Genomic DNA, 23,520 nt, shown 5'->3' with positions numbered 1-23,520 from the left:
CAGAACCTGCTGGCCTCTCCCTTCTTGAGGAGGAGAAACCCTTTGACTCCGTGGTTACCATGGATTCAAGGCAGACATATCAACCAGCTGACTGGAAGGGAGAGTGATGCTCCTCCCAGTCCTGACCAAGTCTCAGGTGAGATCCCATCATGCACTGGTGCTGTCTGGGGTACTAGGGATAAGACCATGGGGATATAATCCCAGCATGCCTAGAGCTCAGGACTCCTGGTCAGCCCAGAGCTCTGACCCCTGGGAACTACACAGGCCCAAGTCAACACACACACACAAACTATCCCCTAGAGCAGTGGTCCTCAGCCTTCCTAATGCTGCGACCCTTTAATACAGCTCATGTTGTGGTGATCCCCAACCATAAAATTATTTTTGTTGCTACTTCATAACTGTAATTTTACTACTGTTATGAATCATCATGTAAATATATATATATATATATATATGTGTGTGTGTGTGTGTGTGTGTGTGTGTGTGTGTGTGTGTGTGTATGTGTGTGTGTGTTCTCCAAAGGTCTGTGAAAGGGTTGTTAGACACCCCCACCCTCCCCACTCCCTCTCATACCCCCATCTCCCACCCCTCCACCCCCACTCCCCCCACCAAAGGTCTGCAGCCCTAAAGTAACAGCTGTATAGCAGCTTCTCCTCAACCTGGTTTTCTGCAGTGGCTTCTAATCCCTGACACCTCCTCACACCCTGCCCCAGGCCCTGTTCCTTCCTTTCCAGGACACCCCCTGAATTCCTGACCTCCATCCACGCCTGACGAGAAGCTAGCTAGACCTTCACATTAGGACTTTAGCAGGCGCTCTGGACACAGCTGGTCCCTTTTAGTCCATGATTAAGAAACAGAGAGGAGCCTTTCAGGCCCAGAAGTCCAGACCCCCTTCCCAAGTGGCACCAAGCTGTCTCTTACCCCCTCTGGGGGAGGGGGCGGGGTGGGGATAAAGGCTTGAAAAGCCCCCACATGATGAGCTGCTGAGGACCAGCTGCTGCTGTCTGCGGCCTCCTTGGCAGGCTGGAAGCCAGCAGAGCTCTACAAAAGCCTGTCATCTCCTCATTTATCACACGAACCCTGGGACTGGCCCGCCAGGCCTGCTGGGCAGAGTGAGCACCAGTGCTGGGTGGTGCCAGGCTGGCCTGCTCAGCAGCAGGTAGAGATGTGACTGTCAGGTGAATACACATTCGAGATCAAACCAGATGGGCTGAGCTCCTGGCTACTGATCCTGGGTCTCAGATGGGCTGGGACTTCAGCTCCCAGGAGCTCTCCAGAGCTCCTTTTTGCCGTGGCGCCCTTATCAATGAGCCTGTGTGAGTTTCTATATTTACTGAACACTCACACGGCTTTGTGCTTCTTTAGTTTTACAAACTCCTTTCCCTTCAGTTCTCACAGTAACTTGTCCATCACCACGCAAACAATAGTAAATTATAATCCCAGCCCTGATCAGACCAGACTGGCTCTGAAGACTGAGGCTTAACCAAGGCTTCCTACTGCCTCCTGTCGGGCCTACAAAAAACAAACAAAAAAACAAACAAACAAACAAAACGGCTGCTACACCAGACTTCTGCTGCTCTGGCCACACAAAAAAAAAAAAAAAAAATTAAGAATTGAGGAGAGGGGCTGGAGAGACAGCTCAGCAGTTAAGAGCACTGCTGTTCTTCCAGAGGTCCTGAGTTCAGTTCCCAGCAACCATATGGTGGCTCACAACCATCTGTAATGAGATCTGATGCCCTCTTCTGGTGTGTCTGAAGTCAGCTACAATGCATCATACATTAAGTGAATAAATAAATCTTTTTGTTTTGGTTTTGTTTTTGTTTCTTCGGGACAGGGTTTCTCTTTCTAGCCCTGGCTGTCCCAGAACTCACTCTGTAGACCAGGCTGGCCTTGAACTGAGAGAGCCGCCTGCCTCTGGGTGCCACCACTGCCCATCAAATAAATAAATCTTTTTGTCGTTGTTGGTTTTGGTTTTTCGAGACAGGATTTCTCTGTATAACCCTGGCTGCCCTGGAACTCACTTTGTAGACCAGGCTGGCCTAGAAATCAGAAATCCACCTGCCTCTGCCTCCCAAGTGCTGGGATTAAAGGCGTGCGCCAACACGCTCGGTAAATAAATCTTAAAAAAAAAAAAAAAAAAAAAAAGACTTGAGGAGAAACTTCTCCAAGTCTCCACTTTCAGGACACATCACCTGGCCAGGTACCAGACCCATGGCGGTGTCAGAGGGGCACGGCTCCTGGGTTAAGCCGACCTCCCTCAGTTGCTCTGTGCCCTGCGCATGGTTTTCTATGCCATCGAGGTGCTAGAGCGGCTCACACTGGATCACTGGGAGCAGAGAGCAATGGACTGGGAGCTCTTCCTCCCCTCCATGATGGATGGGTGGGATGAGAACCCTGCTGCCCCTGTGCCCCAGTGAGAGATTTCATCTTCCTCCTCTCTGACCTGCACCACAGGGTGGAGGCCTCTTTTACCTAACGAAGGTAACTGGAAAGCTAGTGAGACTCTGGGTGGAAAAGCGGCTCTCTCAGAAAAATGATAGGAGAGTGGCCGGAACAAAGGGAGAGTGGAAAGTTTTCCTGAGTGAGCCTTTCCAGCTTGGCTCTCAGCCCTGCCCCCTACCCCCACCCCAACACACACCCTGGCCACCCCCACCAGCTCTGGCCAGTTCACCCCTCAGAAAACAGCTTCTGAAGGGAACAAAGAGGCCCTTAAGTGTTTCCCTCCCCGGCTGTGCTTCGGCCAAATGTCAAGCTGTTTACATCCCCAGGGACCAGTTCCCTGGGGTGTCGACAGGCCGAGCTTGTGGGGGCAGGCCTGTCCAGGTCCCCTGGCAGGTCTGGGCGGTACTCACTACACAGGAAGCAGGATTTATGGAAGCTGTTGCCCTCGCACTGGACCTCCTCGGCAAAGTAGACGGTCTTCTGGCACACCCCACATTTCTTGCCTCCTCCCCAGTTTGGCATTCTGGAAAAAAATACACACAAAAATGAGAATGGAGTTCATACACAGGGAGATGAAAATACACACTACACACGGCCCCTTGCAGGGGATGGCCAGTCTGGGAGATTATTTCTGACTTGTTCTTAAGACCATTCTCCAGCTACTACTGGCAAGTGTGTGTGTGTGTGTGTGTGTATGTGTGTATGTGTGTGTGTGCAAGTGTGTGTATATATATGCATGTGTGTGCATGTGTGTGCATGTGTATGTGCATGTATGTGTGTGTGCATGTGTGTGTATATATGTATATGTGTGTATGTGTATGTGTGTGTTCATGTGTATGTGTGTGTGCATGTGTGTATATATGTATGTGTGTATGTGTGTGTATGTATGTGTATGTGTGTGTGCATGTGTATGTGTGTGTGCATGTTTATGTGTGTGTGTATGTATGTGTATGCGTGTGTGTGCATGTGTGTGTGTATGTGTGTATTGTGCGGGCATGTGTGTGTATGTATGTGGGTACATGTAGGGGAGGGAGCTGTCCTCCCTCTCCTACTTCATCCTATTTGCTGGGGAGCTGCTGTGGATTGGCCCTATACTCCACACCCTATATGAAAAGATCATAAGTAAGATACAAGGTTTACAAACAGTATCCAGGCGCAGTGTAAGTGAGCTAGCTGGGCCAGGCGTCAGTCAACACGATACATCACAGAAAATGGCTCCGAAGGGGCAGACCAACCAGGGTCTGTCAATCTTAAAGCAGTGTCAAGTTCACAATTAGGCAAAACTCAGATTGCCAATGGATGGACATACAGGTGGAAGGAAAAGAGCCCAGAAGACACGCGGGAAGGACCATCATCACAATCCATTGGCTGAGTCACTGGCTCTAACAGAGAAAGGAACAGGGTAAGGTAGGACCTGCTGGGAGAGTGCCAAAGCGCGAACGTGGAATGAATTTATAGTCCCAGCTAGCACACACAATCTAGGTATGTTATTTACAAACCATAAGCCTAGACTGGGCAGGTTTGGAGCTATACTAACTTATTCCCCAGCTATAAAGTCCCTTGTCACTTGCTGTTTCTCCTGGCCACGTGCTCATGGTCCATCTCCTCTCATGGGGGCCTCTTCTCTTCCGCCTCTGCCCTTTACTGCTAGAGCCTCCTCTATGATAGCTATTCTTTGACCTACACACACATACAGGTACCATGCCTTCTCTGGTATATAAGATAGGTGGTCGGGGAAGGGTTAAGTCCTACCTGTAATGTTAACACTTAAAAGGCTGAGACACATCTGAGACTAGTCTGAGCTACATAATGAAAAGAACTTGTCTTAAAAATCAAAAGCAAGCCAGATATGGTAGAAGGGCCTATACCATCTCCCCCACCCCTACCCCTCCACTTCCCACCCCACAACCCTCTACTCCTCTATCTCTCCCACCCCCACTCTTCCACCCTCCACCCCCACCACACTCTGAAGATCAGACAGTGTCTCAACAAAAGATAATAAAAGCAAACAAAAAGGTCTAAAATAGCACAGGAGGTGGCCCCACAGGACATTGTCCTCGAGCACTACAGAGCAAGATTTGGGAGCACCCCCTGCCTCTCTAGACCTGCCTGCCCAGGGCCAGGATTAAAGAAAGGCATTGGTGGAGCCTAGGATTCTTCCTTTAATAGGCACTCCAGGGAATACCAAGCAGGTAGGTTGGGCTACCTTGGAAATGTTCCAGGTGTTGGTTCAGAGCTGTGGCCCTGATGTCTGACAGTTCAGTCTAGGTTTGATCCTGCCTCTCACGCGCAGGGTGACCCTGGACAAGGGACTTGGACTTTCCAGACCTTCATTTCTGCATCTTGAAAAATGGGGCTGAGCCGGGCATGGTGGCACATGCCTTTAATCTCAGCACTTGGGAGGCAGAAGCAGGCAGATTTCTGAGTTCAAGGCCAGCCTGGTCTACAGAGTGAGTTCCAGGACAACCAGGACTATACAGAGAAACCCTGTCTTGAAAAACAAAGAAAGAAAGAAAGAAAGAAAGAAAGAAAGAAAGAAAGAGAGAGAGAGAGAGAGAGAGAGAGAGAGAGAGAGAGAGAGAGAGAGAGAGAGAGAGAAAGAAAGAGAGAGAGAGAGAAAGAAAATGGGGCTGAAAATAAGAGTTCTTCATAGATTATTCCCAGGGACTAGAGGAAGTACGGGATGTCAAAGGCCTGGCACACAGTTAAGTGTTCCACAATTTTAAAACACAGGCCAGCAACCGTAGGACAGGCAGCTGATCTCATATGCCAGTGACACAGGGACTTGGAGGATGTCAGATGTCCTTAAGTGGCTGACCCACTTCTTTCCTGTCCCCCAGCAAATAAAGCACTGAAGGAGCAGGTGACTCTTCGAGCTCTTCCCACAGAGCCTATGAAAGGAAGATGTGCTCCTGAAGGCTCAGTGAATGGAGGACATAAGCTGGGTGTGAAGGAGGACATGGGGTGCTAGGGAAGGAGAATGGGAGACGCAAGAATTTGCTGTTCAAGAGCCAAAGGAGTCTAATGAGACAGCGCCCCAAATCTGCATCATGGAGTCCCCATGCCTGGCATAACATCAGACACACAGATATATGAATGGGTGGTTCAAAGGGCAGTGGAGGAATGGGTGGCTTTAAAAGCTCAGATGTATTTCTGCAGCACCTGGGACCTAGAAGTGGGACCCAGTAAACCGTGTGCACGCTGAGAAACCAGCCTAAGTGCCGGTGATCCTGGCTCCCTGGTTAAAGAAACCAAACATCATGTCGAAAGGCACAAAGTATCGTTGGGGCAGGAGAGATATGTGTTCATTCCCTCATCCTGAAAGTTGGGGTTCTTCTAGTCCTGGTCTCCTGCATTCTTAACCATCTATTGCCATCTCCATGCAGACTCCCATACATCTTCAGCCCTGCTTTCCTTTTTAGTCTAACCCCAACTCATTTCCGTGAGCTTCTCTCTCAGGGAGCACCCACAGGGAGCTTCTCTCTCTGGGAGCACCCACAGTGAGCTTCTCTCTCTGGGAGCACCCACAGGGAGCTTCTCTCTCTGGGAGCACCCACAGGGAGCTTCTCTCTCTGGGAGCACCCACAGGGAGCTTCTCTCTCTGGGAGCACCCACAGGGAGCTTCTCTCTCTGGGAGCACCCACAGGGAGCTTCTCTCTCTGGGAGCACCCACAGGGAGCTTCTCTCTCTGGGAGCACCCACAGGGAGCTTCTCTCTCTGGGAGCACCCACAGGGAGCTTCTCTCTCTGGGAGCACCCACAGGGAGCTTCTCTCTCTGGGAGCACCCACAGGGAGCTTCTCTCTCTGGGAGCACCCACAGGGAGCTTCTCTCTCTGGGAGCACCCACAGGGAGCTTCTCTCTCTGGGAGCACCCACAGGGAGCTTCTCTCTCTGGGAGCACCCACAGGGAGCTTCTCTCTCTGGGAGCACCCACAGGGAGCTTCTCTCTCTGGGAGCACCCACAGGGAGCTTCTCTCTCTGGGAGCACCCACAGGGAGCTTCTCTCTCTGGGAGCACCCACAGGGAGCTTCTCTCTCTGGGAGCACCCACAGGGAGCTTCTCTCTCTGGGAGCACCCACAGGGAGCTTCCCTCTCTGGGAGCACCCACTGGTGCTCCATTTGCAGATGAGCCACCTGAGCTCACACCGATCCTTCCCGATTTCTCCATTTTGCTTGTGGTGACATCACCACCCTCTCTCCATGTTTGTAAAAAAAACAAAGATGGGGCTCTTCACTCTTCCTTAGATGTGTCCTGCTCTTCTTCCCTTTCCTTACCCACTCACCCCAAGGCTGTATACCATACCCTTTATGTTCTATGGCCCTATGGCACTGTACCTCATTCCTCTCCCCAGCCTCTCCACTTGCCTCGTCTTTACCCAGCAAGTGTGGCCACCCCTGGAGGAATATGTCTGCTACATACATTAGTCTCATTTTTAGCCTAACCTAGTTATGTGTGGTTGGTTATATGTGAGATCATAGGATAGGAATTCCTGGGAGCTCTGGAGGAGAAAAGTTATCCTGTCTTCTGAGAGACCTTCCTTGGAGCAAGTGCCCTCCACCCCTACCCTAATCAAGGAGACAGGAGCAAGGGGCAGTCAGCCCAAAATAGAACTGAAAGGGTTCTATTAAGTAAACCAAGGCTTAGTTGATGTCATTGAACAAGCTTAAGCCAAATCTATAGCTCAATGCGCTTCTGAATGCTAGTTACACAAACAACAACCTCTCTTTATTTACTGTTATGTCACTTACTTGACGGTCACATGAGTGGTGCACAGAGTGACCTGACACATCCTAATCCATCCCCATACAGCCACTTGCAGTTTTCTCACACAGCATTTTTCCCCGTAGCCCCCAGAAACCAAGGATGCCCTGCCACCATGTGTCAGAACTCTGCCCTGGGTCTTGCAAACCTCAGCTTGCTTGACCTCAGCTGGTTTGTCTGACCCCACAGACCCGAACCTGTCAATTCAGTCTTTGTTCAATCCTGAGTGCCCAGCTCAGTCCAACACGAAGAAAGCCTCAGACCAGGACTTCCTAAAGAGCTAGGAGGATGCAGATGAGGCTGGGTGCACCACCTCCTACAGAAGAACTGCAGAGACCATCACTGGCTGCTCACATCCACTTCTCTTCAGTCTAGAACTGACCTCAGCCCCATGGGCTCACGCACCCTGCAGGCAGCTTCCTCTACCTGATGGTGACCTCTCTGCCTCCTCAGATAACCTTGGGGCCAGTCCCCACTCCAGCCTCTCACGACCCCTTCAGCCTCTTTCTGTCCTGAGGACTCCAGGGCTTAACTATACTTGCTGAATAAAGACTCGGCTGCAAGCCCATGTCAGGGGAAGTGCAATTCAGCAAGAAAGGCACCATCTATTTGCCAGCCATCCCTGCTCCTTCCTTGTTCTGGGAACCCAGGTTCTGTAGCAGAGGATAGTTTAGGCAGCTGTCCTCTAAGGGTGGGGAATAGATGCCCAGTTTACAGATAAAGAAAACCAAGCCCAGAGAGGTTGGACAACCAGTTCATAGCACCACAGCTGCAGGAGGCAGAACTGGATTCTAAGAAAGGTCCAAACATTTCTGTCTTCTGTGACCCCAGTCATCAGGCTGTGGACAGAGCATGCTCAAGGGTTGCTGCGTGGGGTATGCAGTTCATCAAATGGGTTCTCCTCTTGGACTTTCTCCTTCCTGTGCAACCCCCTAAAGCAATAGGGGACATGCTCAAGTCCTTAGGGACACCCACTAAGGGAGGAACAGTCCCTTAGCCACGTGGTAGGAAGCTGGTCCAAGCAGTGTTTTGTTCAGACACAAAGCCCTTCTCCCTCTGGGGGAGACCCACAGCTCCATACAGGCTTCTCCTTGTTCTCCCTGGCCCTGTGTCAGGGGCTCATATCCAACAGGGCTCCAGGGAATCAGGAACATGGGCAGGGGGAGAGGGGGGGGAATGGGTGAAACCCAAGGACCCGCCAGTGCAGGGATCCGCTCAGGATGTCCCTTGGCTGGGCCATTCCTTGAGCTGGGAATCTGGTTGGAACTCCAGAGGCTCCAAGAGAGAAAGCATTAACAATGCCACAGTCAGGAAGCAGGCTCTGTCCTCTCTGCCCAGGTGATGACCCTTCAGGAGTCAGTGTGCAGACAATCCCAGCCGGAGGGGTCTGTGGCCACCTCCTTCCAGAGGGAGGTGATGTTTGTTCCTCACCCCACCTCCTCCTTTCTGCCTCTTCTTGCCAACAGCCAAACTCCGCCTGTGAGGAAGCTGGATTGCCTTAAAAGGAAGACTGTTCTTAGTCAGCCAAAAGCTTAGAGAGGTGGTGGTTCATCTCAATTGCCTCCCTAGTTCTGAGGGACAGAAGACCTCCTGGAGGCTGTGCCCAGCGCTTAGGAGATTGGAGCTGGGGTTAAATGGAGCAGTGCACCTCTTCCTAGACTGTGCACTTCTCAACTTCATCTGCTTATCCCTAAAACGGAGCACTCCCCTATTCTGATGCCTAAATGAGAATGGATAGTGGGACGGCACTGTGGAAGCCATGCCGCTGGTTGGCATCCACAGCCTAGCCCTGTCAGATGTGGGGACAGCTGCCTGACACTTTCCTTCCCTACTGATCTATGTTTGGAAGAAGCAAGACTTAAGATGCAACATGCCCAGAAGGGACAAGGATCCCCTGACCTGTCTGCCAACCAAGCTGGATGAGTCTATGACAAGCTATTTCCTTAGAGTCTAGTTCTCCAGTACCCTCTGGCCACCTGCAACTCCCAGCAAGGACCTAGATCTTTCTTCAGACTTTCTGGTATATGGTCCTAGGTGAACAAATCATTGCTGTTGGGCAAAGGAGCACATGTGTATAACCTCAGCACTTGGGGAAGAGAGGCAGGAGGATTACCATCGAGTCTAGGACATCTAAGGGCTTCACATAACTGAAAATAACAAGGACTCACTACTGTCTTCTGTGATTGCATTTTCCACAGAGGGTTCATTCAGAGAGTCCTGTTCCCTTTGGGACTCGATGACTTTGTTCTGTTCGTCCTAGTTAACTGTCTTGATAATCCCAAAAGAGAATAAAATCTGAATTTTCTATCGAATGGCTGGGTATGTCCCATCAGCTGTTTACTTGAAATGTCAAGCTCCTCAGGGCTAGGTAGAGGCTGGAAGGCAATGGCCGCCCTCCTTAGACAGACGAACTCAAGCCTGCTGTTCAGCCAATTGGCTCATGCCCAGCTATACAGAGGCTCAGTCTTAAAAGGATGTAAGATGGTGACCTTTATAGCAGTAGAGGATCGGGTGGGCCTGGTGTGGGTAAGAGGCATAGACTCTCACACACATTCTAAACCTGACAGAGGTGATGGATGGATTCAGTCGGTCAAAAGAACCTCCTGGGTTCTAAGCCTGCCAGCCGCCTATGCCCAAGAAGAGCCTGCCCCGTCAAACACTTGACAAGCCACCTCACATCTTTCTCCAGTGGAAAAACCCCATCTCTCACACTCCATAATCCCTGTTCCCTCCGGTGAAAGAGGGCTTGACAGGCTCAGGGCTCAAGTCCCCACCTTCTTGGTCTGGTAGAAACCTGTTAGGTATTTATCTGGGTAGAACTGAGCTGCTAGAAGTTCTCTGAGCTCTCTGGAACCTGCCAGGTAGACAAAAGTGTCGTCAACCTTTCCAGCCCTGTGGCTGTCTCTGCCTCCACGCCCCTATGCCCAGAGAGCAGCCAGGACAGAGTCAGAGGGAAGGTGGCGCAAGTTCAGAGCCCATGAAGCCTGAATCTTCGGTGTGACGCCTGAGTACCCAAGGAGCAGACCTACCCTGAAGATAAAGGTCCCTGGTAGAAGAGAGGCACCCCAAAAATGAGCTCAGTCTCAGCTTTACAGGACTCCCCCAAAGTGACTTCATTAGCCCTTTGCATGTGGTTCCCCTCTGAGAAGTCAGTCAGACCTCCCTGAGCTGTCACTACTCCAGGTCCCATGTCCCCCAGAACTTGACTTTAACTAAGATCTTGCTCTCCCACCCCCATCTCCCATACCCCACCCCCAGAAACCCCCACTCCCCATCCCCAGCTCTCTACCTTTGGAGTTCAGAAATCTGATTACCATGTGTGCAGATGGAAACAGGGACCCATGACTAGATGCAGACTCTACAGCTGGGCCACATTCAGCCCTAGACTTCCTTAAGTATTTCTAAATGAGTACAAGAAACCTTATAATTAAGTTATGATCAAATTGAATCCGCTCTTTGTCTGGAATGACGTTGAGAGCAGAGCCAGCTGTTTGTGGCCTGTGTTGAACAGAAAGGTCTGAATGATTCTGATTAATTTTTAAAAGAGAGAAAACAACAGAGAGCCTTCGCCTTGTAAATGCATTGCTCGCAGCTGATATCTCAAAGAGACCCAGCTCATGTACGTGTGTCCCCCCCCACCCCCCCACCCCCATCCCCCACCCCCGTCACATGAAGAAGACCCAGACCCCCTGGGGTGGGGACCAGCTTGCCGGCTAGGCTGCACTGCAGCTGTGAGCCTTTCTATTTCTTCCTCAGGCACAGCTTTGGACAGCTCTGGAAATACCAGAGTCTGGAAACACTAGCTGCCTCGTATTTACACACTTTACCATACATGGGAATTACTCCACACTGACGTCAGACAAATTCCTGGGGAGCGACGTAGTTCAAGCCATGTCATTACCATATACAAATCCTAACAACTGGAAACAGTAGGTGAGCTCCTGGCAGGACTCAGGCTACCTCTGGTTCCTCAAGCAACAGCTCTTACAGAGGGCCCCCACGCTGGCTGCCTCTTTTCCAGGATTCTTTTTTTCTTTCCTGAAAACATGACTCCAAAACACAGACACATATCAGGGGGCACGAAAGTAAGCCTGGGAAGTGACTCGTGGGACTCCCTGGACCCTCAGCCACCTAGGAGATTGGAAACCTGGAAGTCAGGCAATCTAAAGATGACCCCTTCCACGTTAAACCCACTGAAGCCCTATCTGCTTTTACATATCAGTCACCACGGAGTGGTCTTCAGTAATGACTCCATTTCCTTAGGTGACCTGGAATGCGGAAGTGTGAAGGAGCAAAGAAAAACCCACAGGCGGGTTGTGGGAGCAGAAGGCTTGTGTTGGAACAGCTCCTTGGGACCAGTTGCAGTCTTATTCCTTATCCCTGCTGAGTGGCTTCATCTATACCAACAGCCCCTTCCTCAGAATAGACAACACAGGTGGAGGATTGAGCCCCAGCTGGCGCGCAGCAAGCACGGACACTTGCTTCCTATATATAATCGTTTGGAAAGGCCATCGAAATCAGTCTGGTGCCTCTAAGTATTTGCCAATGTGCCTGCTTAATGCCAAACAACTGAATGGGTCTCTTTGGACTTAATCCACGCCTCCTTCAGGCTTCTAGCAAGTCAACCTTGCCCAGTGAGCCCTGCTTGCATAAATGAACCTTAGGGGCTCACCAGAAGGCTTCTTCCCCAACTTGCTTTCTCCACCAGGAGACCCACAGTGAATAAAAACTTGTAAACACTGAAGTCATGGAAAAACAGGTTGGTGATTATTTACGACTCCACTCATCCACTCAGTGTTTGATTCTTGACTGGTTGTCTTTTTTTTTTTTTTTTTTTTTTTTTTAAAATATTAGGTCAGGCTAGCCTCCAACTTGTGATCCTCCCACCACCATCTCCCAAGTGCCAGGATTACGGTCACGTGCCACCATAGCCAACTTCAATCACCCAGTGTTGATTTACCATGGATCGAGCACAAACATTACCCTCTCAGCCTGCAACTCTGACCCAGGAAGGACTAGACTGGTTCTGGAGTCTGTGAATTACAAAAGAAAACACCTGGACCGGTGCTAGGGCAGGCCAGAGGCAGCTTTTTCACATTTTCTCAGCAGGTAATCACAGAGCAGGAGACCTGCCCTTCAGATTCTCTCCCACAATCACACAAATCCCTCAGCAGGCATTTGAGCCTTGGGCATGGCTCTCCTCTCTACCTCCTCAGGCCAACACCACACCCTCTGCAGGATAAACTTCCTTCCCTGATAGACGGTCCCGCCCCGGATATCCTTGCCAAGGCAAAGGGTCTCTCTGTGCAGTGCCAAGCTGGATTCTCCAATGAGGCTTACGCAGTGCCCAGATCAGCCTCTCTCCAACACAGAGGCCTGGCTTCCTAAGCAGAGGCCTGGGGAGAGGATCAGAAGGCAGGGAGGAAGCCCTACGGTCCAGTCCTGAAGGAAACCCCCCACCTAGCTCAGAGATAACTATGCTAACAGCTCCAGTCCTCTGAGCTCCTACAGGATGCCAGGGTGTGTGTGTGTGTGTGTGTGTGTGTGTGTGTGTGTGTGTGTGTAATACGTGCTCCAAAAAGTACTGGCCCAGAAGAAAACTGAGCTGTCACTTGTTCGAGGTCATCTGTGTATTGTCAAATCTAAGTCAAAACTCAGTCTGCTTGCCTTTCAGAAACCCTGTCACCAAGATTCCAGAGTCTCACGATAAATGTCCCACCAAAGGCAAGTGAACCGCTTGCATGCAGTGATGGTGTCCTATTACAGTGTCCTGTCAAGGTGGGGAGGCCTGTCCATTCATGCACCACAGGAGGCAAGAAGTGGGTGGGACGGTCCTGACATCAAGCACTTGCTCCCAGTCTAGACCCTTGCTCTGACGGATCACAACAGCACAGGAGCAGAAACATGCAGAATAGACCCAGACCTGTGCCACTTGGATGAAACACCTGTCAGATAGATAGATAACAGCTTGTTGGCTGACACTGCGACTTGCTTTAATGTGCTCGCTCTCAGGCCCTTTCTACTCCCCTGCTGACTCTTTGAGATCTCAGTAGTCCTCACCTGCCACCAAGACTTTCTTTTCCATCTGGTTCTTTCAGGAAAAAAGAAAACTCATACCTGCGCTCTGGGGCTACCAAGCCAGATGCACACACACACACACACACACACACACTCGAGGGCACTTTCTCTCAGGAAAAGAGAGAGGGGGAAGGGGTGGCACGGATGTCCTCATCCCTCAGCCTTACAATGAGTGTCAGTGGCCCACAGAATCGCTGATTGTTCTGTAGGACCTGCAGGCGGTGGGGGGCAGGGTCACCCTGGGTCTAGAGCACGCGAAAGTCAGCTGCCCTGGAAGCTCCGGGATGGGGAGGGACCCAGAGTTTTCAGGAAAGGGAAACACTGCCGAGCTAACTCTAGCCACTTCCCACCACCTCCCTCCTGGGATCATTCTTCCTACAAACTTTTCTTGCAAGCGACAGGGCTGCGACAGAACCGGAAAAACCAATAGGCGCAGGATGCGTCCCAGGCGCTCCGGCAGTTGCGGGGACCCGAGGCGGATGACCCGGGGTAACACTCACCTGGCAGCTGCTGGGAGGTGCACAGGCGACAGCTCTCAGGGAAGCGGTGACTGGCTGCGCCGGAGTGCGCGCCGTTTTGTTTCCCCCTCCGGAAGGCGTTTCCCGCGCCACGCCAACCAGTAGGCTTTGCACACTGCACCACAACAGGGCTGATGTCACGGAGAAGCTGTCCCCTCCCCCATCCAAAACCCAGGGTCGGGAGCCCGGGCGTGGCTGCCGCCCCAGCTGTGACTTCTCTTTGCACCCTATGGCGATCTCTGGGGGAAATCTTTACACAGAGGTGAGGGATGGGGTTAAGAGGTTCCTGGCTGCCATGTGGGAAAGCGGAGACCTAACTGTGAGATCAGACTAGAGATAAACTTGGGCCCCCTAGGGAAGAGAGCGAAGGTCCTTAAATTTTCGGGTTCCGATGGCACAATGTTAAGGGGACTAACTTGCACTCCAGAATAAGACAAGCAAGGCCCTACTTCCTGTGACTTCTGCCAGACAGCTGGCTTTAGGTTCATCAGTAAAAGGGCTATGTGCCACCGAGATGTGATGGAGGATGAGATCCTATAAGACCCGGGAGTACTTAGCCTAGCTGCCCTCCTCCAGAGGCTCTTGTCCCTCTGCTTTCCCCATCTCCCTGCCACCCACAAGAGATCATTCTACCGCTCCTGAGTGGATCTTCCTCTGGGCTAACCTACAGAATGACAAACACAGTCTCAGGCCACTGAAAACTGCCTCTGGGCTGATTACCAATATGTGTTACTGGGCCCACCTGCCCCCAGTCCACAGAGCTGCCTGTCCAGAAATCCAATCCTAGAGGTGAACTGACGCCCCTGGGACTTAAAAGGGAAGGCCCACTTTCTTTCTTTCCTTCCTTCTTTCTTTTTAATTTATTCCATGTATGTGGATACATTGTCGCTGTCTTTTTTTTTTTTTCTTTTTTTTTTTTTTGGTTTTTCGAGACAGGGTTTCTCTGTGTAGTCCTGGCTGTCCTGGAACTCACTCTGTAGACCAGGCTGGCCTCGAACTCAGAAATCCGCCTGCCTCTGCCTCCCAAGTGCTGGGATTAAAGGCGTGCGCCACCACGCCCGGCCTGTCGCTGTCTTTAGACATACCAGAAGAGGGCATCTACTAGCCACCATGTGGTTGCTGGGAATTGAACTCAGGACCTCTGAAAGAGCAGTCTGTGCTCTTAACCACTGAGCCATCTCTTCAGCCCAGTCCATTTTCACTATGGGTACAAACAGCTCCAAACAGGAAGCACAACACTTTCCTTGGGACCTAACTAAGTGAAGAATCTGCAAGGAAAACTATGTCCCCAGTAACAGGAGCTATGGGTGGCGGTGTTAGAGCCTCAAAGGAGGCCCTCTTCTATTTTATAGGATAATTACTGTTATTTGTTGTGTTCTGTAAAGTTGTTTTTGTTTTTATTTTGTTTGAGACTGAGGCTCACTGTGTGGCCCTGGCTGGCCTGGAACTCACTATGTAGACCAGAATGACCTTGAACTCAGAGATTTCCCTGCGATTAAGATTAAGATTAAAATTAAAAGAGCTAGTTCCCACCATCATTATTCTTTACTATTACTAAGATCAAAGGAACTTGAGGACTGCCGTCATCACTGCAGGTTGGATCATTATTATCATTGCTGGTTGAATTACATTATTCTCACCAAGCACAGGCAGTGTCAGGAACTAAGCCACACTCAAATTGGAGCATGATGTCACATGCTGTGTGGATTTGCCTGTTTGGACCTCTCCTGCCCGCCACACTTTTCGCAGAGGAAATGTGTGCTGTGTTCATTGGGGAACAGTCACATGTGTTAGGCGGCCATCTCAAAAGTATCTCTAGGTACAGCTTGCTATATCCTTCAGTCTTCCAGGACTCAGACCCTCAGCCCTGAGGTTTGATTCTGTGGCACTAGACTTGCAATCCCAGCTCTTCTGGAAGCTGAGACAAGAACACAAGCTCAAGACCTGCCTGAGCTACAGAGCTATTGAAAGGCCAGTCTGTGGAGTTAGTGAAGCCTTGACTCAAACAAAAAGGGCCAGTGAATTGGCTCAGCAAGTAAGGGAGCTTGCTGTGCAAAACCCACAGGAGAAGGAATGAGCCAACTCCCAAAAGTGACCTCCGCTCACACAGCTGGCTTGTGAATGCCTACCTACCCAACTGCTAACACCACGCACACAAGCACACACACACACACACAGAGAATGAATGAATGAATAAAATTCAAATATAAAATCAAAAGTAAGACGTGGACATAGTTCAGTGGTAGAACACATGCTAGTATGTATACAGCTTCATTCCCCAGTTCTGGCTTCATTCCCCAGTTTTATAAATAGAGACAAGTCAGGGACGGAGCTGGGTTGTTGAATTTACTCTCTTCCAGGAATAAAGCTAAGCATCTCATGATTCAGAAGATGAGACATTTATCTGGCCTGGTTTTTGTTTTTGTTTTTGTTTTTCTTTCTCCCATAAGTCACGTCTACCCATTTAGCTCAACTCACCATTCAAGAGAGCCCTACTGTCCTGGTAAATTTTGGTTGTCAACAACCCAGAGTTACCTGGGGTGCGGGAACCCAAGTCAAGAATCCCTTCCATCTGACTGGTCTGTGAGTCTGTCTGTGGACTTTTCTTCCCTGCTAGTTGTTGATTGGTTAGCCCATCCAGGGCAGTCCAGCTGTATTTTAAAAGATAGCTGAGCCAGGCGTGGTGGTACACACCTTTAATTCCAGCAGAAGCAGATAGGTCTCTGAGTTGGAGGCCAGCCTAGTCTACAGAGTGAGTTCCAGGATAGCCAAGGCTACCCGGAGAAACCCTGCCTTGAAAAACATTAATTAATTGATTAATTAATTAATTAATTAAGTTAGCTGGGCATGAACCCAACATCAGTCCGCACTTTTCCGTGGTTTTCAACCAAGTTCCTGCCCGCCTTCCCTCTATGATAGAATGCTCCCCGGGAGTAGAAGCTAAATGAACCTTTTCCTGCTCAAGTTGCTTTTGATCATGATGTTTATCATAGCAACAACAACAACAATAAAAACCCAAACTAGGACACTCTCCAAACCCGGGATGTCTGTAAGCCTCCACCCAGCATTTGAAGAGGACATAGCTATCCCTGTCTGATGTATTCAAGACTAAGAGAAGAAACCAGGAGGGCTCTTGGTCTTTTTTATACTTGGACAGGTATGTTAAATGGAGGAACTACAGTTAGCTTTAGAGACCATGGGCTCAAGGCCCAGAGATGTCACTCCTACGGCTGGGGTTCCCCTGAAGCATCAGTACTCAATATCCGGAAGAGACAATCCTTGGATTTCTGCCCAAGACTACAAGAGAGCAAACGCCTGCATTTCCTTCTTTGGTCTGGGTTTGTCCCCAGTGGCTCTGCTGATAGATCTCCCTGTGGGGGCATACCGATCTGTTCTGTGAAAAGATCTTAGGATGAGCCAGGGAAAGAAAAACAGAAACGGCTGCCGAACTTATATTTCTCTCCGTGGTTCTTTGTTTATTTGGTTTGGGTTTTGGTTTTTGGTTTTTTGAGACAGGGTTTCTCTGTATAACAGTCCTGGCTGTCCTGGAACTTGATTTGTAGACTGGTCTCAAACTCACAGAGATCTGCCTGCCTCTGCTTCCCGAGTGCTGGGATTAAAGGTGTCTTTACACACCTGGTTCTCAGTGCATCTGAAAGCACCTTGGCAATAGATTGATGTCCAGTGTGTCATCTAAACTCGCAGGTATGGTCACCATATTATCCATGCAAAGGCTGTGTCTATATACATAGCCTAGGAAGACAACTATGCAGATAGTTGGATGGAGGTAAGGGACGTTAAACAGGCCCTTTTTCTTCTCCTGTTTTTCTCACACATGTGGTTATATTGATCTCCTTGCATACTGCCATCTGTGTAGGCTTAGACCTAGAGAGAGCTCACTAACAGATAAGAAACACCTTGAGAAGCCGGGTGTGGTGGCGCATGCCTTTAATTCCAGCACTCGGGAGGCAGAGGCAGGTGGACTTCTGGGTTCAAGGCCAGCCTGGTCTACAAAGTGAGTTCCAGGACAGCCAGGGCTATACAGAGAAACCCTGTCTTGAAAAAAAAAACAAACAAACAAACAAACAAAAAGAAAGCCTTGAGAATGAGTTGAGTCAAAGATAACATTGTTGTATAAGCCCTGCAAACAAGTGTGAGCTTCACGTGGAAATCACAGTCCAGAAAGCATCATCAAGACTTGGGGTGATACCTATGTCTACATTTCCTTAGGGTGGAGGGACTGGTCCTTGGCAATACTGGTCCTATTTAACTGTGCCCAGTCTGGCTCCATCCAGGCAGCCGTATCCACACCTACAGATGACGTGACCAGACATGGTAGCCAGATGGTCTCTACTGGGTGCTACAGAGGAGGCTCGCCACACACAGGTGAAGGGAGAGAAGGTGACCTCAGTTTCATTGGATTGAAGTGCCTGGGGACATCTAGTGGGCATCTCTACACAGAGCCAAAGACGGACCGGGGCTGAAGGTAAAGATGTGAGGTTGTCAGTCTGGAGAGAATTTGGGAAGAAGAGCAGGTCCAGAAGCCCAAGGGACACTGCCATTTGAGAGTGGCTAAGAGCCTGCAAAGGAAACTGAGGAGTCATCAAAGATCTGGGATAACAGCCATGATGTAGAGGTCAGAAGAAGGTTGGGGGCAGGGCAGATCATGACACATACCAGGTTCTCATCTTCATGATGCCTTAGAAGAGACTTGGGAAACACGGAGCCTCCAGGAGAAGAAAATGAGTGGAAAGATCAAGAAAGGTAAGGTCTGGTCCAGTCTTTTGTTTCAGCACCCAGGAGGCAGGGGCAGGCAGATCTCTGTGAGCTCAGGGCTAGCCTGATCTACATAGCCTGTTCCAGCCTCGCCCCTCCCCCCAAAAAGGTAAGATCACCAGGATGTGACATCTCATAAACAAGGGTATTCGTCCCTTCACTACCGAGCCATTTAAGGTTCCTCCAATGTTCCCAGAGACACCCAAATGTGTGACTCATCCAGTCTGAGGGTATTGTAGTGTTAAGGACACAAATCTGGGGGGCACAATGGTTCTGGAGGCGAGGCCCTGCTGCTAGGTTTGAACTGTACCTCACCAGACAAGTGGCAATTTTCATGCTTCTCAGGGGACAACAGAGTCACTTTAGAACTGAAAGGAACCCCAAGGAATAAAAAAAAAAAAAAGCCTGTGAGAACACCCAATTCACCTTGACTTCAAAGCCCCCCTGCCTTGTCCCCTGCCTCAGCGCTAAGGATATAGCTCTGTTAGTAAAGTGCTGGCTTAACACACAGGAAGCCCCAGGTTCAATCCCCAGCATTGCATAAAACCAGGCATGCTATCACATGCCTCCGACCTGAGCATTCAGGAGGTGGAAGCAAGGAGTGTTTGTTGTATTTCTGAGGCGGCTTAAAGAGAGAGGGAGCAGGAAAGAGACCAGCCTGACCTCAGCACACAGGGCTGTTTACTTCAAACAGCAAGGGGCAGATACAGTGGGGAAGTGTCTGCCAACAGGGAAGGGATACCTCGAGTTCATATAGGGTCTTCTATAGGGTGTTCAGAGAATGGGAAGTTAGTGCAGCTTCCGAAAGCTACGCACCAGTCCCTAGGTTCTCCCTCCTGGGGTTGTCTCCAAACAAGGCTATTTTATCTTTAGAAGCTGCCTCGATCTGGCTACCAGGATGTGGGTGATGGTGGGTGGTTGAGTTAAGCCATGACAGCGAGGGGGAAGGGCTGGAGTTTCAACAGAGTGTCTTGGTCAGGGTCTGGAGGGATTTGTCCAATACTTACTCTAACATGGAGTATCAGAAGTTCAAGGCTATTCTCGGCTATACAAGGCTAGTCTGGGCTGCATGAAAGCCCAACAACAATGAACAAACAACCAAAAGAAAAAATAATAAATGAAGGAAAAGAAGGGAGGGAGGGAGGGAGGGAGGGAGGGAGGGAGGGAGGGAGGGAGGAAGGAAGGAAGGAAGGAAGGAAGGAAGGAAGGAAGGAAGGAAGGAAGGAAGGAAGGAAGGGAAGGAAGGAAGGGAGGGAAACAGCCAAAACAAAAACCAAACCTCCAACTTCAAACTGGAAGTTTGCATCTCAGCTCTGTCAATCATTAACAGCCCTGATAAGGACAGTGCTTACTGTGGAGCACCCACTGAGTGACAGTTCTCTACACACCTGTCTTCCTTGTTCTCACAGGCAGTGAGTGACTGAGGGAAGACTCACATCTGCATCTGGAGGGGGAATTGTCTCAGTGGCTGTGAGACCATGCACTAGCTACCAGCCCTCCTCCTGCATAAAACAAGAGGCCAAACCACCACAACATTCTCAAAGTCACCAGCAAGGCAGGCCTGGCAGTAGAGAGGGGACCCCAGCACCTTCCCATGGCCTTAAAACTTTATATTTTATTATAAAAAGTTTGCTTGACTTCTCCATCCTCCTTTACTTTGTATGAATAAAAATATAAATTTTAAATTATGTTTTTGAGCCAACAAAACAGTTCAAAAGATAGAGGAACTTGCCACCAGGGCTTGTGGACCTGAATTTAAACCCTGGAATCCATATGGCAGAAACAGAGGAGCCATTTCTGGAAGGTGTCCCCCTACAGCCCCTACACCCCCCACACACACACACACACATGAGCTGTAATACATACATGAGCTGTGACACACACATGAGCTGTGACACACATGGCTAAGGTTGGTCCTGAACTCCTGATTCTCCCGCCTTCACCTCCAAAGTGTCGGGATTACTCATGAGAAGAAGCAGATGTTCTTGGGCACATGTACTGTTTATTGTGTCGCATCCATGGTGAGCCACCACGGACAGGCCTCTGGGAACATGAGTAGGTCACCTGACACAGGTAGGTGATGTTTAAGGTTCTCGTGACTGGGGACGTGACACGGGGGATAGATAGAGTGCTTGTCCCTGAAAGACAAGGACCTGGGTTTGGATCTCTAGAGCCTATGTGAAAGTGGAATGTGTTGGTGTGCACTGGAAACCCCAGCACTGGGGAGGGGAAATCAGAGACAGTGCTTCCTCAGAGCTTACTGCAGTCTGTCTAGCTGCAGGAACCTGAAGCTGGATGAGCTTCAGGTTCATTGAGAGGCTACTTCCCAAAAAATAATGCAGAAACTGATAGAGAAAAACACCTAACACTGACCTCTGGCCTCCACACAAGTGCCCACATACGTGCACATGTACATGCATGTACACTGTATACACACACATATTCACACATGTCCCACACACAGATAATATACTCACACACTCATGCAAACACACACACACTGTTCTTGGCTCTGGCACTATTCTACCATAATAATCTATTTTATGCTGGGATAAATCAAGGCAGCGGGGAGGTATGGGCTGGGGCCCAACATTGCTGGCCTGTATTCATCAGCCTCTGTGTTTGTGTTTCCCAAGGAAGATTCCTAGAATCTCTCAGGATTTACAAGCTTTGCTGAGTCTGTTAGCTATCTTTATCCATATTCTGTTGCTATAACAAAATATCTGAGTCTGGATGCTTTCTAAGGAAAAGAGGTTTATCTAGCTCTTAGCTCTGGGTATCCAAAAACGTGGAACTATCAGTAGCAATACAAGAGATAAAGCCCAGAACTTCCAGCAGCAGGCTGAGGCAGTCCCTCCTCTTTTAGGGACTCCTATTCAGGTAATTCTGGATCATCGGTTTTGCCACAGAAAAGAATCCCAGGACGAGCCAGGATGAAGCAGAACTGAAGTCTGTCAAGAAGATATTTTTTTTAAACCGATTTCAAAACAGGCCAAAATAGAAGGAAGGATGCCAAAGATGACAGAAGACACACGTGGTAAACTACACTTTCTCAAAGAGAGTCGCACTGAGATGTCTTTACGGTAGCCACATGTACTGTTTCTGGCAGCTTCTGAAGTTGCTAAGGAACTAGGATGAGATCATAGGGTTCTTCCTATGCACAGGTCACAGGGTCACAGGGTCACTGGGCAGGTAAAGACGCTTTTACTGTAACTAAGATTTAGTCTGATTTGTGACTCCCTGCAAGTGGAAAGGGTAAGGCCATAGGCACCGGAGGGATGCACGGTCTCTGGCCTTAAGGATGACTTGCTGCGGGTTTGACGAAGCTTCTCTGTATGAGATGATTTTTGTCTCTGTGCCAGACCCTGCCACAGCAATGTTCTCTGCTCAGGCTCTTAGCTGACCAGAGCTTCAGCCTAGATTCCAAGGTAAGGGGCTCCTCCATCGCTCAGATTACCAGCCTTCTTATGCTGTGTCAGCACCAGGGTGGCTTCTGGTAAAAGCCTCACAGTAACCAGTATCTCATGGTAGGAGTCGCTGTACCTGAGAGAGAGGCCACTCCGCAAGAGAGGAACAGAGAGGCAGAGGCTATGATAGGGCGTTTGTTTGTTTGTTTGGTTGGTTGGTTTTTTAAGCTAAATGTGTAGGGTCCATATCTACTTGCTATGTAGACCAGGCTAGCCTCAAACTCAAAGCTTGTTCTTTTATAACAACTTAAGCCACCTAACCCACCCATGGCCTGCATGAATCCCTTCCAGAGGGCAATTATAACTCAATGACTCCCACTAGCTTTCACTTGGTAAAAGTCCCAGCCCCTTTCAAACTTCCAGCACACAGATTTTCCAGCGGTACCAAGACCACAGCAATATTGAACAGAAAGGCCAGAAAAGGGCACATGTAGTCAATGGAAAGTTATACTTGGTGGTTAGAGACAAGAAAGGGGGAATCCAGGTGGAAAAAAATAAAATAAAATGCTGACCCAGAGGAACACGACCAAAGACCCAGGTCTGAAGGAAAAGCCGGAGTTCACACTATAAAGAGCAAAGACTGTTCCAGGGGAGAGGTGATGCTGAAGTCCACAGATATGGCTCCGGGTTGGGTTCTCAAGGACACTGGGAAACAGTCTGGATAGCTTTTTAAGTGACCACTTCCTCTCCTCTTCGACCTCCACTTCCTGGGCCCAAGGGATCTGATAGCCAGGCACAGCACGGCCCTGTCACTCCCTGGACAGCCTCTGTCCAAAATAGGGCAAGGCTGAGGCTTGGCTCTCTAAGTAGGTGTGGGAGGGGAGACAGGAGGGCCTGGGAGGGAGGGCAAAGCAGGGGACAGGGAGTCTGTGAACTTACTTAGTGTTGAGACTGACCTGCTCTGTCCAGGGAGACCTAGACCACAGGGTGAGTCACAGGCTCAGCAGGATAACACCTTCCCTTGAGGCCTTTTCTCTCCTCCTTCTTGTCCCTTCTGGGCAGGCCAGTCCCAATCACCGGCCCTCTCCTTCTTTCCTTCTGGCTTTGTAATCTTGATTCTTTGGTCGAGGGTGCCCCTCCTCACACTGCTCCAGGGTCACCTGGCTTATGTACTTAGGTACAGTGCTGAAATGGACTTTAAAACAAGACTCAGATTTCTGCTCTATAGGAGCAGAAAGTTGACTTGGTGGTACTTGTTCAGCTCTGGAGTAAAAAGAACCGGATGACTCTTGCAGAACCCATTCACCGGGAAGGCAAACTTAAGAAGCATGGCGATTGCTAGCCCGGAAGCTTCTGGAAAGCAGAAATTTAACTCTCCTTGGTCGCTGGGGGGGGGGGGGGGGGTTGGAGGGATTGGGGCGGGGCTTCATCTGGTGCAGGTGTTTCCCTTGAGTTTCCGGACTGTGGCCACGGAAGTGAAGCCAGAGTTTGCAAGGACCTGGAGTAAGATCGCCACCTGCTGGTGAATTAAAAAGGA

The 23,520-nt window shown here is 49.8% G+C and overlaps 1 protein-coding gene across 2 annotated transcripts in view; it reads right to left on the bottom strand.

Annotated features, from left to right (window-relative positions):
* Positions 1-23,303, bottom strand: part of Csrp1 (cysteine and glycine rich protein 1) — a 32,967-nt gene extending 9,664 nt beyond the window's left edge. The window contains exons 1-2 of one of the 2 annotated variants that reach the window (XM_029480667.2): positions 22,940-23,303; positions 2,853-2,965 (exon numbers count right to left, since the gene is read on the bottom strand). In XM_029480667.2, coding sequence (XP_029336527.1) covers positions 2,853-2,964 — 112 coding nt within the window. In that variant the 5' untranslated portion in view covers position 2,965; positions 22,940-23,303. Of the gene's footprint in view, positions 1-2,852; positions 2,966-13,782; positions 13,913-22,939 lie in introns of those variants that run through there. The other variant, XM_021169373.3, reaches the window with a different exon arrangement.
* Positions 23,304-23,520: the final 217 nt, after the last annotated feature.

The sequence above is a fragment of the Mus caroli genome, unplaced genomic scaffold (assembly GCF_978045245.1).
Source record: "Mus caroli unplaced genomic scaffold, Mus_caroli_1 scaffold_1, whole genome shotgun sequence".
NCBI classification, from domain to species: domain Eukaryota; kingdom Metazoa; phylum Chordata; class Mammalia; order Rodentia; family Muridae; genus Mus; species Mus caroli.
Note: the sequence above shows the minus strand (reverse complement) of the source record. Positions and strands in the feature narration are given on the sequence as shown.